Here is a 20,233-nt window from a genome sequence, read left to right on the forward strand (position 1 = left end):
TACTGAACACATCAAACAAGCTCCTGTTTCACTTCATATTTCATCTTCCTTGAAATATTTATACCTCCAATCTCTGCTAGATTACTGAGGCAAACAATAAATTCAATTAAGAAAATTACAGTAAATGATGCTGATTCTGTCAATAACATCATTTGCTACTTCTCAGAACTTGAACTGCTTCACTCAGTGACCTCTTGTTTCATGTAATTAAAAAAAACATCAATCCACTTAGGATCACTTGCCATTCTTCCATTCATTATCTACCTTCTGGGTTGTGTTTTTGTTTGTTTGGTTGGGTTTTTTTGTTTGTTTGGTTGGAGTTTTTTTAAAGAGTTTTTACAATTACAGGTGAGTTGTCTTAAGAAAGTAATTTGGAACAGGCAGAATTATGCATAGCCTGGTAGGTACGTATGAACACATACCAGGAATTAACACATGCAATTTATTTGAAGGACTGCAAGCTTTCAATTATTTTTGCTTTCACTGGAAGGATTTTGTGATAAACTGGCATTTGGTATACCTATAAGCCATATGGAACAATAAGTTAAGACAATACAAATTAAAGCTTTACAGCACTTTGACTTATCTAATTGCATTTTAGATAGCATCCACTATACATTTTTGGGTTATTCTAATGTTATGTGGCTGTGACACTTTCTGCCAGCATTAAAATGTCTGAAAGGAAAAAGCAAAAATGTAGCAGAAAGAAAGTACGTGTAAAAGGTGTTCATCTCTTAGTAGAACAAAAGATAATGTTTTGCGGTGTTAACAGTGAACAGAACTGACATCAATGGGTTTAGCTGTGTGTAACATAAGCTTTTTGTTTTCAGGACAAATCCATGAAACTTGGCTCTGTCTAATGCTTTTGGAAGAGTGAGGGGCAGAAGTGCACAGCCCAAATTCTGCTCTGGAAAGTGGAGAACCAGGAAACTAAAACTTCTTTTGCCAAAATCTTGTATTCATATTTATTTTGTTCTGTTAGGCTATCCTTCGGAATGTTTTCACAGAACAGAGATGCTTCGCAGAAGCTGAAATACAAGTTCACAAAAACTGGAGTGATTCCCTCAATTAGACAGAGGAATATAGATATACAGATGACCCAACCACAACTTGTGCAATCCTTTTCGTAGTTAGTCTGTTTAATTCAATTGAATGCATTTCTGCAAGGCAAAACTTCTATTATGGTGAATAATTTCCTGATAGTGCAGGGGTATTTAAATGGACTCACCTGTTCTAAATGGAGGCTTCACCATCTGTTCTGCCCTTTTATTACAAAGAGAGGGAACCTAACTCACTGCATCAGCATGTAAAGCCTAGCATTGGAATGCTTTAGATGTATGTGTGTGTTCTTTATGTACTTGGTATGCCTTCTCACATACCAAACACAAATCAGAAGGAAGACCTCCCTCATGTAACCTAACAAATTCTCTGATCTAATGTATTTATTCCTTTCCCACAGCAGCAGAAATTGATGGCCAGTAGTTTGCATTTTATTAGGACAATTATGACTCTGTTGCTGTCCTGGAGGAGTTATATCTTTATTGGGCTGACATTTTGTGATATCATTTACCTTTCTATAATAAATGAGCCTTGATCCCTGTTCTTTCCCTCTTGCTGGGTCTACAAAAGCTTATCATGGACAGAAATCTTGTAGGAGATGTGCTGAGAATGTGTCAGACTGTTGAGAAGCTCAGTCCTTCCCTGATGGATGCCATACAATCTCTCTTAAGACCATTTAGAGAAGGAATATATTTTTCTCAGAGTAGCACAGTACCAGAAGTTTCAAAATGCATCACACTGCATCACTGTTACTGCTTTAAATGACAAGTTTTGCAGTAGGTTAGGAAGGGAGGTGCAAGTTACCACATCTCATACTCTTCTACAGCGGGAGAGTGACTGCATGCTCAATGGAAACCTTAATTCAGAGAAAACCCCCAGAGCCTACCTGTGTTGTAGCCCCTTCCAAGTGCAGGCCAAGGCCGATGATTCTTCCAAAGGTTGCCCAAATACCAATCACTCTGGTTCTCCACCAAGCCAAGAACCTGCTGTCCTGGAAATGAGAAAATTGCAAAAAGATCATGAGACAAAAGACAGTCAATCAACAGAAAACTCACAGGAAATCTGGAGAGGGAAAACCAATGGAAAGAGAAGACAGAAGTTTGGGTGCTGCCCCTCTTCCATGCATTCAGAAGAAGCCTTATGCAACAGACAACAAGCCTGGTATAGCAAATTCATCATGGCTCATTTCTTTCCTTCTCCCCTGGCTAGTCTGAGTAATTAAACACTGTGGGAACCTTTGTCATGCTGACAAAAATATATCACCCAGACAAATCTGAATGCTGCTTATCTTGGAATACAATGATGGAGAATCCTCCTAGTGATAAGTAAGTGTTGGTAAAATGATAATCTAATATGAAGATCTGTTCATACTCTGATGAAGGTAATACAGTTGAAGAACAAGGCTCAGCATAGTAAATTATTCTTCCCATGTTCCTCCCCCCCCCCGAGTTTTTTTATCAGTCACAAAGGAAATCCCTTTTGCTTAGAAAATTATTGGATTCTAAGAGTTTACCTACATGAGAAAGTTGCACTATTTTAATTTAAGAGCATAATTCAAAAGTCATTTAGGTAGGCCTGTGTGGAATGCTGCATAGATATTCTGATTTCAGTTCTGGATGGGCTTATTTTGGTTTAGCTTACATTGATTAGCAGCTGGCTCGAGCTGGAGTAAAAAGTGCTTTAAATCAAATGTGTCTAGAAGGTTTGCACTGCTTAAAAATTAAATGAAAAATGAATGTTTGTATAGATAAAGACTTAATTATCTATCCTAAAATGTGCTGTATAAAATGTAAATAAGAGAAGTGATTGAAATAAAGCTCTGGTGACAGAGGATTGAGGGAAGGGGAAAACTGCTTTTGGATCCAGTCAAAGAAAGAAAAGGAAATGGTGTTTTGACAGAAGGACTCGCTCACTGAGGGCACTAAGACTGGAATTGGAGATTATTTTGCAACCTTTTGAGAAAGCAATTAAGCATCGTGCTCTGAAGGCACATTTTCAAATCCCAGCTATGCTCATAAAACTGGATGTATAGTCACAGCACTGCACTGAAAGCATTAAATGATCATTATATGTTGTTCATGTAGGACCACAGCTTTATAACTAAAATTTCAGTATAGCCCAAGTCAAGATTAGGCTGGGAAGCAGGACATTAAGATAGAAGTGATTAATTCATACTTTATTATCAGCTTGGAAGACATTAGGATAGGTCAGGTGATTGCAACACTCTCATTCTGTCAGTAATCCCCACATGTGCCTCAAATGTTGTTTCAATGAGTGTGAGCAGCAATGAGTGGCTGATGCATATAACAAATAAATCAGAACATTACAAAAGCATTCAAGGAGTGAACGGAAATCAATCTAGAAATAACCTTGAGAAATTACCAAGTCCATTCCACACCACTGTTCAGGATCATCCTACTCTATCCTAATCACAGCATGCCAGTACTTGCCAGACCTAATTTTCTGATGATATCTCTCCTTTTCCATTATAGATCACATGTAATACTTATATTTAAAATTTTACATTATACCCCGTAACTCACTTTTCAAGAAGGTGGAAAATCTGGGTGAGAGCAGAATGGATCATACAGAAGACCACCACATTGGTGCTACTGAAAACTGGAAATATTAACAGGGGGCAAAGCACAAGAGAATGAAGGAAATGACAAGTTAGAGGCAGATGCATCCTAAGCAACTGATGATTTGTTCATACAAATAAACTGCAGGATCTCTTAACCTTTGAGACACACAGAACACACTAAACAGCACATGAGGTACCACGAGAAATATACTGTGAGAAAATATGAAAGGGATCGCAACTGGTTGAAACAAGCCTTAGCCAAAAACAGTTGAAGGGCACAATTTTAACCAACGCTTGTTGATTCCATGCTGGAAGACTGCCTGTTCTTTATCAACATCACTTACAGTTGAGGTAGAGTAAATCAAAGTAAGAAACTACTATGGCTAGTAAAGGATGAGAAAAAAACCCCAACAAAAAATGCAGGTGCAGCTGAGCTAGCAGAGACTGGCACAGCTGGCATGAAGAGAGTAACCCTACCCATATTCTAACAGCGCATTTCACAACTCAGCAGTCCACAGATCCTTCTTGGGATAGTACTGCTAACATCAAAAGAAATGTTAGAATTCCATTTGCAAGAAGCAGATATTGAACTTCCTTACCATGGAGTATCAATCTGCTTTCATTATCTTAGCCCCATGTATTTCCCAACAAGCCACAGAGGTTCAGCCTTCCAGCTGACGAATAATGAAAAATGAATAAACCTTGCTGGTTGTTAATGGCTTTTCTTTCCCACCTACCAGTCCAAAATCTCAGTTCTGACAATGTACCCCTGAAATACTTATTTCTCAGTTATTATTTTTCATGCCAAGGTAAACTGAAAAGTCTCAGGAAATTATATTCACACATATTTATTGTAGTTGTACCATTTCCTTCCCCTTTTTCCCTTTGTTTTGAAGACATCAGAACAAATCCTGCTCTCACCAGTATCCTTTGAGGTTTGATACGGGACATGGATGATGGCAGAAATTACCATCATGCAAGCTTTAGAGCTTAGATATATGGATCAGATATAATGTGACTTACTGTGCATTAACTGAGCTGGTAGAACTGTCTGTAGATGGATGCCCTTTTAACTTGTCACAAATACAAAGCACAATATCTAACACTGCTTTTGAATGGCCTAGGAATGTGCACATGTTCACGTGCTGTCTTAGGGTAGAGCATTATGCAACTTGCCAGGCTGTTTGTAACTCCTGCTGGTGTCTGAAACCCTACTAGGCAGATGTGATGGCAAGTCTCCCAAGTCACCTTGGAGAAAGAGATGAAGATGAATTTTGTATTTTCTCTAGGCTGGAATAGTATTGCTGTCTCTGCCAAAGAACATATTTTTATTTCCCTTTACATTGTCTCTATGATCTTGACTTAGGGCAGAAGTGATCAGGAAACCAGAACTGCAGCTGCATAGTAAGTATTAATGGTTCCAAAACATGTTTTCATTCTAAATCAGTACAGAAAAAAGAAATCATCAGAGAATAATAGAATCATAGAATTGTTTGGGTTAGAAGGGACCTTAAAAGATCCTTAAATCTTAATCCTTAAAATTTTGCCCCTCCAATTTTGAACAGCTGAATGTTTCACTCAAAGCTTTCATCAAAATTCTTTTATACATTGTGAGAATATCTGTCCAGTGTATCTGAGCATTAATAGTTAATTTTTTTAGTTATTTACTTTTCCAAATACGTTACAGAGTTATAGAAATGAGGCACTGGCTGAAGCAATGCATGTTTTGTGTTGAGAAGGCATGGTGATGAAGGCTCCCACTGCCCTCAGTTCTCTGATCATTCATCAGCCTCAGCCTGTCTCTCTGCTACAGTTCTTCCTCGCAAAGCGTCTGCAGCTCTGCAGAAACTTTTACGAGCTTCATTTCACCTCTGGTCATACCACGGTCTGAATTCAGATTTTGGGAGGAGAAAGACTAGAGTCCCTTCCCACAATGGCCTTTTGTAAGAGGCAAGCACAAAAGAGTTACGTGAGTTATTCCTCCAGCAGATGAGAACACGGTGGCTACCATAATGAATTAGAATCATTCAGCATTCTGAGCCGCCTGTGTCTTCCTTCCTAAGAGTTAGTATAATAAAACACCATCTCTAACAGCAAAAGCTCTGTCATTGTTTGCTGCTCCGGCCCTGCAGTTATGATTAAGTGCACCCCTCGCACTCTGTGTTCCTCCAGGCACAAGTTAGCTTATGAAAATGAAGCTGTCTTTTCTACTTATTCATACATCACCACTAACAGCCAGACAACAGAAAACAAGGCTATGATTCTGGCATGACCATGGCGAAAAATTATCAGGTAGGCAGATTTACAGCTGGATTGTCAGGAACGGGGCTGTATGCTGCTTGGCTGTCGGTGAGACTTCTCCAGAAGGCAGCTGCACAGCCATAGCATTTTGTACAGTACAGCTTCCTGACAGCTCTCGCATGATGGGAACTGCTTCTCTCCTTGCAAAAGCTTAGCTGTTGCTGGGAAGATGTTTCCATGGAAAAACAGATACTTTTGAGCCTGACAACTCCATGTCTTTGAGTCTGTCTTCACTTCATAGATTTCTGGTGGCTAACGGAGGGGAAAGCATGATCCTCTAATTCAGGCATTGTCAGGGACTCCGTATCTTCAGCTCCTACCTCTGGTACTGATTTCTTGAGTGACAGTAGACAGGGCATATAACAACCTCTTGCTCAATTCTCCCTTACTAAAAATAGTGATAGCAAAAACTTTTTACCCCTCTTCCATTGTGACTCTTTCATATACTGCAAATGTAAGTCCTCTGAGGTAGTAACTGTGTGCTAGCTTCTACTGAAGGCATAACAGCACCTGCATGTGGCCAGCCTGAAGCTCTATCCACACACTATTGTGTCTCCAGCAGCAGGGAATAGCAGCTGTGCAGTATGAAGCACAACAGCAAAGCTCTGTTGTGGTACTTCCTAATACTGGTCCTCAGGCTTCCAGTCACTTGTTGCACAAGACACATCTGAAGAAGTATCAGCTTCTGCTGCATCTGGTATTAACTAGTTTCCTTTGGTGCCCAGTACAATCTTCATGCCTGTGAACAATAATTTCCTATTCTGCCCTGATTTTTTCCCTAGTTTTAGAGAATTATATCTTCTTTAGAGTCTTTGCTACAAAGGAACATCAGGCTGTTTCCAGAAAGAGAAGATAAAAGGACATTTTAGAGGGGTGGGGTGGCACCTCTTCATCACCCATGGCCAAAGGGTGAGCTGATACCACAGGAGAGAGCCACTGTGGCACATCTCTCCTGGTTGTTACATTCACAAGGTTTCATACAGGCCTCCAAAGTGAAAAGCAAGTGCAAATACTTTTCAGCCTTTAAAAACATAAGTAAGCAATTTCTACACTGTGGATGTTATTAAAGGAAGACAGAGCATAACTCTGTATTGCTACTTCTAATTACTTTAACAACTGTGGTTTATATCATTAGGAATTTAATACATATATGAACGCTGGAGCCACAGCCAAGTACTTCCAGAGTAATCCATGTCTGCAGTGTAAGCTGAAAAAACAGGAGAAGGACTCGGTAAGAATTTAAGATTCAAGCTTGGTAGGAATCAGGAGAACTGCAGAGTTCTGCTCCCCAAATGGGACAGAGAAACAGAGAATAAAAAGGTGACAGGAGAGAGGAGGGAAAAGTACATATTCTGAATGTTGAAACATTTCTAAATTGGCCAGTACCACGTCTGATGAACACAGGACTAGCTGACTCTCTAATAGTATAATGAAGCTGGGTTATTTTCTGCACAACTCAGTTAAAATCTTTAATTAATGTCCATTCCCTATTCCTTCTTTCTGATTTATCTTTCTTTATCCTCTAAACACCTGCATAAGACACCCTTTCTGAAATGTGTGAAGTCACATCCTTAGGCGGTCTAAATCTTCATGACTTCAATGAAATCAGTGCACCTGTGCTGACTGATACCAGCTGAATGTATTGCACTTCACTTTAAGTCTTGCCTTGAGTGACTGACCCTTTCTCTATGGCCTTCTAGTCCCTGATCTTGCACTGGTTCATACAAAATATGCAGCTTCCAAAATCTTTCACTTCTCCTGCCACATCTCTCTTACATCTGTCTCTTCAGATCACTGTCAAGCTCAAGCTTTTCATCCTCATTATTGATGCCCTGTGCAATTCTTGCACTGTCTATATCAATTCATGTTTCTTCCTGCTCCCAAACTCAATTCTCTCTTCCACTGCCATGTTCCCTCTCATTATGGAAGACTCTGTCTTCTCATGCAACAAATGCCCTGAGTTAGCTCTAAAAAATAATTTTAAGCACAAAACCCCTCAACACTTTTCTCTATGAAGCTTTTAGAAATTTTACTATGAATCCAGTGTAAAATATGCACATGAAATCTTGTGTATAACAAGCTTGCCTGCCCCCAGAAACAAGGCATGACATTATCTCTTATGCCAGTATAGTACAGGATATACTGTGTTCAACAAAATAGAATACTTTAACCTCTATTGTGCATTTATTTCACAATGTACATGCGTGTAAGAGATATATGCATTATAGGTGTATGCTCACATGCACATGCATACACACACACATATATTACATGCATAAATGCATAGTTGTGCATGTGTGTGTTGAGGCAGATATAGGAAAAGCCAATCTCTCCTGTGAATAACTTATCTTTTAAATGTGAAAAAGTCAAATTTCAGGGAAAAATACCTACCACAGCAGTTTTAACTTTTTTATTTGCATTTATTTGCATTAAGTACATTGCTGTTTCCCAACAGCCATTGGTCCTTCTTAGTGGACTAATTGCTCAAAGACAGAAATTGCACGGACAGTTCTTAAGGAGCAACTTGGATGAGAAGGAGGCAAGGAGTAACTCACTGAAGGAACAGCAGGACTGCCTCAGAAGAAGAGTGGATTGCTTGCTCTATGGGAGCATCACACTGGACAGCACACTGGTGCCAGGAGAGGAAGAAAGAAGACAGACATGGAACCCCTGATAAGAAAGAAAGGTAGAGAAGTGAAGAAGAGGTAGACAGAGTACACCAAGGGCAGGGAAAGGGAAGATGGGCCAGGTTGACTCATTAAAGGAGAAAGTTGCTAGTGAAAGGAATAAAGGAAGGTGCTGGCAATGCTGGAACAAGGATTAAAGCAGTGGTATCATCTGACTTCTGGATGTACTCAGAGGTGGTGATGTGGCCAGGGCAAAAGAAGTTACAGTAACTTGAGCCAGAGAAGAATAACTCTGCAAGAGTCTGTACAGAAAGAAACTTGACAAGTGTTTTGTAGGTGGCAGGATGGAGGATTCAAAAGGCACAATCATACACAAAAGGTGATCAAGAGGGTGATGTATACAGAATTGTATTGAGAAAAGTGGGGGTAAAGAGCTAAATCTGTGATTGATCTTCAGAAGGAAAGATGAAAGAACAAATCAATCAAAAGGAGAGAATATATTGGGTTTCCACGCATCCTCTCCTCTTCTCCAAGGAGCTTTTTAGAAAAATGAAGAGGACAGTGAGGAGTCCAGCAGACCACAGCAAAGCTAGAAAACCTGCCATTCATGTTTGCAGCCCTTTCATCTGCAGAATTCCAAGGAAATGGATTCTCAGTAGCTGAACACAAGAGAGTAAGCGCAGAAAAAACCTTTTGCTTTGTAACAGAACTTTTTGAGGTTTCCTGTGACAACAGCATATCTTCATGGGCCCATGACAGCCGGGCTCCTGTGCTGCCAGCAACTTCAAAAGAATTTGAAGGTGTTGTGATTTGGACATGCACACAAGTTTTTGTTTGCTTTCTATCTGGCAGGTCAGGATATGCCCCACACGTTGCCGGGAAAAGTGCTCTGCATGGAATCTGGGGAAGAATGAACCTGACCACTGTGAAATTGTAAGCTAGATCGCAAGAGATGCCCATCCCAGCTTCACTTGTCCTTCCTGACCTCAGTTTTTATGTCACTGTTAATTGCACAAAATGTCCCAGCAGTAGAACTGACATCTAACTGACAGCAGTTCAGTTAGGAGACTTGACACAAACCCTTTCCCTGCTCAGGTGGCAAGTATTGTTTCCTTACCAGGCTGCAGGAGGTCAGCAAGATGTACTCACTGCTGACTACACACCTCAATTTTTTATTCACACTGATGGCAGCTTAACGACTGCATGCCCTGACACTGCTTCTTCCTCATTATGGTCTCCTTCTTAATTTTTAATTTATTCAATACAACCCCCCACATTTAGAAAATCAAAACCTTCTTTCTCTGAAAGCAGCAAAACATCCTTGGGAGCAAAGTCAATTCGAATCCATTACTTTTAACATTCAGGTATTGATCTGAAAGAAAAGATATTTTTAAATGACTGTGCCAGATTTCAAGAATATACAAGCTATTGAAACCGTGGCCTGAATTTGTGCTATGCAGGAATACATGATCACTGAACAAAAAATGCTTTCTTTTTTTGCTGCCGAAGACCATGCAATAAAACTTGTCTTGGAGGAGCATCTAAAAAGCATAAAAGTAACTGTCTGTGCACTGTGACAACTCTTCCTGTCATAACTGTGTCATTTTTATAAAGGGGATAAGGTCCTGATATGCACATTTTTGTGGGCACAAACTCCATGTGTGAAAGGCATCTCAGTAATGGGGAGCTAAGCAGCAGGCTGCAATGTGTAATCAATAATCTAACTCTTGTGTAATGCCTAGTAGTACTTTACAAAGGAAAGAAGAGCCCTCCTTACATGAGAAGAAACTGAGGCATGTGGTGATGGAGTGACATTTGACATTTCCAAGGTCACTTGGGAGGCGAGTGGTGATCTATGAACGAGTGCCAGGACTTGTGAGATCCAGAGCACTGCTCCTAGATACTGTCAGATACTGTCCTTTTTAGTAGCTTAGGGCCTGAACTGTCACTGCCAGTAATCATGCAGAAATTCCCACTCAGCTAGTCTTTTGAGCAGCTGTCAGCTTACTGGGTCCACTGATGGCTGAATTTTTCTCGCCACATCCCTGAATGCTATGTTCTGCTCTGCCATAGATTTACTTTGGGTACATCCTTTGGGATTCTGGGTTATGACTCTTTATTTTCCACTTGGCATTCAAGCAGCTGCTCATTTCAGCTGCAGCAATGTAAACCTTGAACTGCCTCTGTTAATAAACAAACTTAACTCTGATTCACACCAGGGTAACAGAGGTTAGCAGCTGGCTGTTTGCACCTCACTTTTGGTCTGCAAAGTGAGGATAACACCGCTTCTTCACTACACTCCATCAGGTTTCAGTAACTGGTGTTTGAGGTTGTTGGAATAGTAAACTGCTGCTTATTAGCAATGAATTAGAGACAGAGGGTAGGTAAGAGCTTTCTAATAGCAAGGAGGTGGCTGATCTCCCAAGTAATAGTACAAGAGGTAGCAGCCTCAAGCTGTGCCAGGGGAGGTTTAGGCTGGGTATTACGGAACATTTCTTCTCTGAAGATGGAATCACCATCCCTGGAAGCGTTCAACATCCATGTGATGAGGCCGTTAGTGACACAGTTTAGTGCTGGCATTGGCAGTCCTGGGGTACTGGTTGGACTTGATGATCTTAAAGGTCTTTTCCAACCTAGCTGATTCTATGATTCTATATTCTGGAGACTGTTCATGGAAACTGTGCACAGCTTCCTACTTTATATCCTTTTTGGCAGTTATTGTATATAAACAGCAAGATACTAAAATCCCTTCCATATTATATAAAAGGAACACATCTCCTAAATTGATGGACATACCAGGATTGTTTGTAAGCAAGAAATCAGTAGGTATGTATCATAAGTAGTTTCTCTGATCATCAGAGAAGTCTCAGAATGTGGAAGCAGAGGCAAAAAAACCCCTCAAGATGAACAAAATGAAAAGTATTGTTTTCTTTGGTGACAAGTAAAAATTCCAAACCAGAAAAAAACAGGGCCATATTTAGTAGAAAAGGGCTGTAATCACCCACTCCATAGAAAAAAGGTCACCAAGTTATTGTACATAGTATTAAAATCCAACGATGTCAATATTATTTTTGCACTTTATTTGGTTTGCTTCTGTTAAAAAATAAACAAGCTCTGCACTTGCCTTTGGCTATGTGGCTTTACCAGCCTATGCAGATTTCTCAAGATAAAAATTCAGGAGTAGATAAAAATTCTCTTCGGTAGACACAGACTGCAGTAAGATGCTGCTACCTGCCTATCACTTCTTGCCAGTGCTGTTAATGGCATTTACTATACTGAAAATTGGTTTATGTAAACAGCTCACCTATCATTTTAATTATGTGCTTCAAGACAGGGTAGAGATCATAAACACTACAGCTAAGAATTATTTCTGCATTAGGAGCATCAGATGGTAAGATAACACGGCAAACATTATTTCAGATCCAATGGTTAAGCACAATTAGTCCTATCTCAGGAAATATGATAAGAGCTCTGATACCAAACAACAACCTGCTGTTTTGCATCTTGAGCCTACAGCATAAAAGATGCTTCCCCCTGATACAACAAAACAGTGGCTGTACCAGAAGCCTCATGAGCTCAAGAGTCTTGGAATTTGTTCCTCATTCTAATGTTGACCAGCTGTGCAATTTCAGATGGGTCACCACTCTGCTGAGCTTCAACATTTCTAAGCTGAGCATGATCCTGCAGTCAGGCTGAATAGTGGATGTGCAAATAAGAAGAAAAGAGCAACCTGGAGAACAGGATGGAAAATTACCCTGACACAGTGTTGCAAGCTATTTTGTCAGCAAGAGATGGACCACTGCAAATACCTAATAAACATGCAGAGAATTGCTCTTAAATTTGAACAGAGCTGATCTTTCTCTACGTCCTTCTCTGTCTTTTAACCTGCACCCTGGAGACATTTGGATTTACAGGGCAAAGTGCTTGAGATGTTCTCTTGCTGAAAATGTGTTTACTCGTAAACTCAACTTGAAATCACATATAGCACTGACTCACTTTGGCCAGCATGTAATAACCCTGTCCAATACTACAGTGTCAAGATTGGCACAGAGATAAAATTATGAAGCTGCCACTCACACAGTACCTTGAGCTGCAAGGTTGTATAGCATTGTATGTCTCATGGACTGCTAGTAAGCATTACTTACTGTTTACTTTCTGAGTTTACAGCTGTTTATATACATATATGACACATTTGGCTAGCATGACAATTAAGTGGTTACTATTCCTGATGAAGAATCTAATAAGGCTAAGAAAAAGAAGCTAAAAATCTCATCCTTCAGTCTTTTGCAGATCAGTCTTTGTGGAGCATTTCAAATGTTTTAGGAACCTCAGCACTGACATTTCTCTTTTCCCCCTGTTTATTGCCTTAGCACTGAGTGATTCCTGTTGCTCTGAAATATCTCAAAGCAGAGATAGAAGAAGGCTGTCTCGGCTGAGTAAAAGGATAAAAATGTTACAAAAATCAGCTTAAGCTCTTCTCCCTTTCTGTGGTTTAATTATTTAGTTAGTGCAGGTCTGGCTTTAATTGAGACAAAATGTGAGCCCATGAGTACTCAGAGAGTGCAGGATTTTATTACACAGCCCAGAGCCAGAGAGACTCTGAAGTGTTACAAAAGAGTTAAAGTCTAAAAGCAAAGAGGTGAGAGACTAGCAGAAGGTGCCAGTTTCGTTAAGTAGATATGTTGATGATAACGGGAAGAAAGGGCAAGACTTGCTGTCCAGTGAAACACAACAACTCCTATAATGTATTCTACACATCATATCGTTCAAGCCTCTAATATTTCATTCATTGATTTTATTGTCAAATGAAAAGGCGCTTGTTCCAAGTGGCATTTAGCGAGACAGATGGGGAGAGACCCAGACTTCATTACTGGCAGTTTGCTCACTGGATAACATTGACATTATACGGGTAGGAAGCAAAAAAGAGTGCAAAAGTCTACCGGTCCTATTATTTAGAAGTCTCTTTGGTTCTCTTCTTGTAATCTGATGGGCTTTTCAGCTGGTTAGACTGCAGCATGCCTCACATGACATCTGCATCTGTGAAAAAGCATTGCTCAAACTTCTTACATAGGTGCTTTGAGGTATGCTCTGTTAGCCTAGGATTCAGCTTTTGTGTTGACCACCTTAGTAAGTAAAATGTAGCACTAGCACCCCACAAACTCTCCTTTCATACTCTTTCCCCTGTAATGAGGTCAGCTTGTTTGGAGCTTCTAAAAGGTTAGGTGCAAAATGGATTTAGGCTGAAAACAGCTGGCAGTTGTCTGGCTTGACCAAATGACAGCATCTGCAGGCAGCAGATCTTCAGTTGCCCGTGTGCTGTGGTTAAAAGCGGCAGCTTGAAAAACTTTTATGAACCACTTTGTTAGTTATGTGTATAAACTCCAACTGGATTTAAATTTAAACAGTGTCTCTTTGTTAATCAGAGCCTAATTTAAGTACCTTACTTTTTAAAGCAATTTTATAACAAGGTTTAGCATGCAAGCTTTCCTTCAAAAATACCGGAGAATCAAAACAATCAGCTCAAATACTGAAAATGTCTAGACAAGATAAACCAAACTTCCACAATAAAATGAGAGGCATGAAAGTATTAAGAATTCTGAGGACATCAAAATTCAGTGAACCAGCTGTGCAACCACTGCAGGAAAGCATGCAAAGGGCAGGAAGTTATGGTATCAGTTAATCCTCTTAATCTCTATTAATGCATGGAGAGTAAGCACCATTTCTTTTATGAAGCAGCAAAATGTTGTTATGAGTTTTGAATCTATCTTGCATCTCAATGAATCTGGTAATCAAAAGGCTAAGAACAGCAAGTCAAATATGAGAAAATTTCCCTTCACTTATTTTCCTCTTCAGCTGTCCAGGGACAAGATGGAAAACAGTATAAAAATTGAAAGCTGTAAAATGGACTTGGCTAACTCATTCCCTCACAACCACAGATGTTAGATGACACACTGCACTTCCTCTTAAAAGGGAACAAACTTATGAAATAAATAAGATAAGGAAAATTATCTGTATGATAAGCCTCTTTTGTCTAAAAAAAGGTACTACAACAACAAAAAAAAAAAGGGCTTCACCTTCTGTTTTCCTTGTGGAGCATAAATGGAATCTCTCACCCACCAGATGATCACAAGACAGACCCTTTACCAGCTCATAGCTCCTTGTACTGGAAACTGATGTCACCTTTTTGTCAGTCATGCTGCAGATCTATTAAGCACCATAATAAATACAAATTACAATAGAAACACATTTAATACTTTGGCAAATTAAAAATGGATTGCCTTTCAAGTACTGAAAAATAGCAACAAATTAAAATGCATTTGCAGATCAGAAAAGCAGTAAGTCAAAGAAAGGGTGATGTAGATGACAATTTTAGCTGTGTATAGGGAAGGTCAGTAAGACCCAGTTAAATCTAGTGATGAAATCTTGGCTTCTATTGGATTTAATGCTTTGAGAATTAATTCACACCTCAATCGCATAAATGCTATACAAGCAAGCACACTAATTTGAGAAATTATCACCCCATAGCAAGAGTCCCTGCCTACCTAGTTCATCTCAGTGTACAGCCATCTGGAATTAGCTGCAGTCCTCTTCACTGTCTCTCTGTAATGACTGTATGGAGAGAGGGACAATGAGTCCCCATAAAATCTGTTAATGCAGCTCATGGAAAAGTATGATGACATGCTGGAAATAATTTCTTAAATCACTCTGACCAAAATTGTCAGGATGTCAATTTATGTCTCCAAAAGCATCCAGTAAATGGGAGATTTACAGTTAACCTATCTTAATCTCTAGAAAAGGCAAATACTTTGCTAGCACTGAGGACAGACCCTAAAACTCACAGATTTGTGAAAGTTTCCCTTCTGTATCTCACTTTAGCTCCCACCTCTGCCCTTTCAAAAGTCAAAATTGATCTTTTTTTCTTTAGGATTCTTTCCCGGAGGTGCACAAATACTGTACTCACTCATAAAATCCAACTGTGTAGTCCCAGACAGACCTGTCTAGGATTTATTCTTCACAAACGAAAGATAATGTATGTGGCTCTGAATAACTCCTGTGAAGTCATATAAGCACAGACTTTATTTCCTTTTACCAAATGCACCCTAATTAACTCTTATTTTAGTCCATCCAGTCCCAGCCTCCTTCCAGTACAGTGTTCCCCCTGGGGCGTTTCTCAACTCCCCACTTCATTAGTGCTGCTTTTAGCTTGGATCTACACTTGTTCCCTATCATGCCCTAAGGGCTTTCAGAAATGAACTTATTTTTTCACAAGATTGTTTTATTTCTAATTTGTATGATTTTCTCTCTGTGTTCAATGCCACAAAATACGGATTGTCAACTGCGCTCTGTAAATTGGCATACGAAATGTAGGGATCATTTTCAATGGTACACACATACTCAAAACAAGAACAGAGAACAACACCCCCTCTACAACATGTGAAATGCCAGTTTCTTTCCTGCTAGAATAAGATATAACCTTCTGACTGAATTTAAAGCTCTTATTCTGTCACTTAGGTTCAGCCCATTAATTGCATGAGGAAACAAACTCCAAGGCACAGATCAAATTCTGGGACAGCCTTCCATTTGTTATCACCACATGAAGAGGAACTCAGCTTCTGCCTTTCCATGAAAGGAAAATAAATAATTTCCCATTTAAGCTTATAAGATCACTGCTGCAGGAAGAGTAATGTGTGAGTATGCATGCACTGATGGAAAGGAAGATTTATGTATGATGCGACTTAAGACACAAAGGCATTAAAAAGAGATCATTATCTGTTTTGGAGGTGGAGAAAAGCTTTTTCTATATATCATTACCAGATTCTGATCAGCTCTAGAAACTGGGAAGTACTAATGTTATTTCATTTCACAGCAGATGGGAAGGTTCACCCTTCAGAAAGACTGAATGAGGACTGACTCAACAGCAATCATAAATTATTAACTAATTTGAAGGATTTTTCCCCTCTTCTTTTTTTTTCCAAGTCCTTTAAGCTAATTTTGTAGCTAATGCAAGGACAGATCTGAGGGAGTAATTATCAAGCAGGTACAACAGGATTAAGTAAATGCTCTATGACAAGACAATGCTGGGCTTCTCTGACTGAACCACTACATAAATCATTTGTGGTCAGGATTAAAGTATTTAATTAAATCATCTTTGTGTAGATGAAACATGGAAATTATTTTTTAAATTGCTGCAAGAGAGAAAAAAAGGCTTCCCTTTGTCTGCTTTTTACAATCTATTCTTGAGTCTGTAGTTCAAACCCCAAAACGATCAAAACAGTAGTGACTCACTGGCAAGAGCATTAGGATAAATTGATGTACCTTGAAAGTTATCTCCCTGCACACTCTTCTCCCCAACCAAGATGATTGCAATGTTACACAAATGTGTTACTGGAATAAGGACAGCTTCCAGATCAGAAAGGCAGTGTCCCTCCGTGGTCTGAGTTTACACACAGGAATTCTCCTTAATGTAAAGTTGTGAGTCACTTCAGTGAGCTCTTACTAAACATTAGCAGTCTGCTAGTGGACTCTTGAGAGAGAGAAGGGATTGTCAATTTTTTGTTTTACACAAACAACAGTGGGAAGTAAGGAAAGCCTTGCTATTTAAGCACAGAAGAAGCATGTGCAGAACAAAGGATTTTTTGCCTCCTCAGAACAACAAGGGGGGAGTGGGACAGAAATAGCTCTTTCTCCTGAGACTGTTTTCTACACTGCCAGAATGGAGAACCAATACTGTTGATAGAGTTGCTTAGTTAAGGTCAGTTGGTCCTCTGCCTCTCTTACTGCCACATCAACAACTGTGAGAAACAGCTAGCCTAGGACAGGAGAACTGAGACAGATGTACCCAGAGATTTTTGGACTGTACTGAACAACATCTGAAGTTGTGGCTGAGCTTGGGCAGAAAGAAATTTCTTTGTTGCCATGAAAACGTCTTTTGAGGTCGTATTAAGCAAACAGTTCCGACAAACAAACATCTGGGATTGATCTGCCTTCATTTGGCTGCAGAATTGAATGAAATAATCTAGTCAGTGGGTAAATGCAAGGATTTGCACTTAATTCTCTAGCCACTGTCAACTAGGATGGAAAGACTTCAAGCTACTGCTTGTTATTTGGACTAGTATCTTGGCTGGAAGAAAATCTAGTGGGGAAGAATTGAGTTGGTTATTAATGCAAATACTTAGTATCTCCCTTCCAAAGATAAAGGTGTTGCCATTTTACATACTGGATATCTACTTATATGCAGTAAGCAAATCAATCCTTTGGGGTTTTTTTTTCTTTCAATTGCAAACTGTAGCAAAAAGTAGAAAAAAATAAATTTGTACAAAATCATTACAGATACATCAAATAAAAACGTACAGTGAATTGATTTTTAGGTCTACCAAACCTTGTCGGAGTCCCTTTAAATGACAGCTAAGAGGGAAAATCTACCTCTAGTCAAACTTTATTATTCCCTCTGTGTATGGAAGGTAAAATAAATAATTTTCTGAAGGGGAAAAGAAAGTTAGATTTAAAAAAATAAATAATTTTTTACTATTATTATTTCTTCCAAACACTGCTGTTTGGGAAACAGCATATGCGTTCTTTGTTCTCAGGGATAGCAAGAACAGGTAACAAATGTCCTACGTGAACAACCATTACGTGGAAAGTCTATGTGAATGTACGCCCAAGAGAAAACATGGCCTAACGTTCAGTAATTTCAGTGAGCTTTGAATAGCTATCCACATGCTCATGTGCACATCTATCAGAAGCTAGATGGACATTTTGAACAATGTAACAAAAAAAGCAGTTTCTTTTAATAATTCTAATAATTTCTGGGTATACTCTATTAGTAAGGCACTGCGAATGAGAGAGACTAACAAACACGATAAATATGCCTGCAACTCTATCCTGTACAAATGCAGGGGGAAGAGGGGGAACGGAAACAAGCATATGGAAATGTTAATGGAAATTAATTGAATTATATAAAAGGATTATAAAGTGGAGGTCTGAAGAAAGCTGTAAGGTATATGATACTGCAAATATGAAAATGTTTCCACGGTATAATCCAGAAGTGATTTAAATATAATCCAAAAGTGATTTAAATATGTACAGCAGCTTTCATAAGAAGTTTGATGTATTTCTTTCTGGACCACTTAACAATCATGAGCTACTGCTTAATTTCCTTTCCCTTCATTACATATTGTCAATAAATGTGTGTGTGTGATAAATTTAATTTTTCTCCCTTGTAATTAGTCTGGGTCTACCTGCCTGACATATTAACTGATTCTACAGTCTCACGTTTGTGACACCAAATGGTGACAGATTCAGATACACTCCTGAATGAGACTGGTAAGGGGGTCATAACTGACTGGAAAAGGGAGAAAAAACCCCAACCCTCTTTTATATATACTTGCTTTGGCTAATCAGTAATTAAGGGAAGACAATGTCTAAGAAAAAAATCCAAAACTGTACAGTTAAATTTGCTTGGGAGTTGATAACCATAGAGGCTTGAGACAAAGTTTTTAAGGCTATTGTGGGCAATGGAGATTTTCCGAATGTGTCAGTCCGTTTTTTGAAGACTGACTTATTTGACTCATAACTTCAGACCTATTTCAGTACATAACTTAGTTCAATGACTGTTGCAGCGGCTTTGATCATTAAATTCAGTCTAGATTTGACACTACAGAATCTCTAGTCCATGTCCCTCTGCACATGGAATTTGGTCTTTTCTCTGGTTTATTTCCATTTAACAGCTTTGATTTGTACTTCAGACCATACCTGAGGAATGAAACAATATCACGTGTATTTGGGTCTGGATTAAAATTTGATCTGTTCTGCTGCACGGGCACCTGTGTCCTTGGATGCTATCATCAAGGGTGCTCCAGTGAACACCAGCACTATCAAGCCCTCGAAACACAGCCCTGCTGGCTTTGAAGGGCAGCTGAATAAAACATACTCAACAGGGTGATCTTGGATGTCAGAAACAGCAGCTGCTGTGGTTCCTGATAAAATGGATTCAGTGGTGTGAGAGAGTGTAACAGGGGACTGAAGACCCTACATTTATACACACTGACTGGAAAGAGTCAATACAGGTATACAGTAAGCAGGTATGACTCCTTTTATACAAAATGGAGCCATTCCAACCTGTAGCAGGTCAGAACTTGGCTAAATTTATTCTGTAGAAGAATGAAGCATTTTTCATATATTTTCTCATAAAAACACCGGCTGTTGGCTTTGCTGCTGATTAACAACCTCCCACTTTCCCGTTCTGGGCAAGTTGCTGAGGAAAGCTGTCAGACCAAGAACAGGATTGCTGGCAAGCTATCCTCTGGCCAAGGCACGCTCCACAAAGCACGCAGCTGTGTAGGAGAGGCTTTGCCATTTGGGAAACTGGGCTTCATGAATTCTAATCCATAGCAGCCCAAGTTTAGTTCTGTAGAAGAGCAAGCTAAATTAAAACTAACAACTTCCCCAAATGCAAAAGGATCCAACCACTATTTTTGAAACGATACCAGGATGGCATAGCAGGATGTGTAAATTGATGCTTGATCGCTGTGAGAGTACATCTGATATTTTTATAAGAAGAAACTCTGAGAGAAGAAAGTACCAGAATCATGTGTGGCACTAAATGGTAAAATTCACAGAAGTCAGTATTTGCCCTCTAAAGTGTCTAACAGCTAACGTTCAGGAG

General features: G+C 39.4%; 1 protein-coding gene across 3 annotated transcripts in view; it reads right to left on the reverse strand.

The window, feature by feature from the left end:
* Positions 1–20,233, reverse strand: part of LARGE1 (LARGE xylosyl- and glucuronyltransferase 1) — a 278,913-nt gene that overhangs the window by 61,340 nt on the left and 197,340 nt on the right. For all 3 annotated transcript variants that reach the window (XM_034063061.1, XM_034063062.1, XM_031050097.1), the window contains one exon: positions 1,946–2,050. In XM_034063061.1, coding sequence (XP_033918952.1) covers positions 1,946–2,050 — 105 coding nt within the window. The remainder of the gene's footprint in view (positions 1–1,945; positions 2,051–20,233) is intronic.

Source organism: Melopsittacus undulatus, chromosome 5 (genome assembly GCF_012275295.1).
Source record: "Melopsittacus undulatus isolate bMelUnd1 chromosome 5, bMelUnd1.mat.Z, whole genome shotgun sequence".
Lineage (NCBI taxonomy): Eukaryota > Metazoa > Chordata > Aves > Psittaciformes > Psittaculidae > Melopsittacus > Melopsittacus undulatus.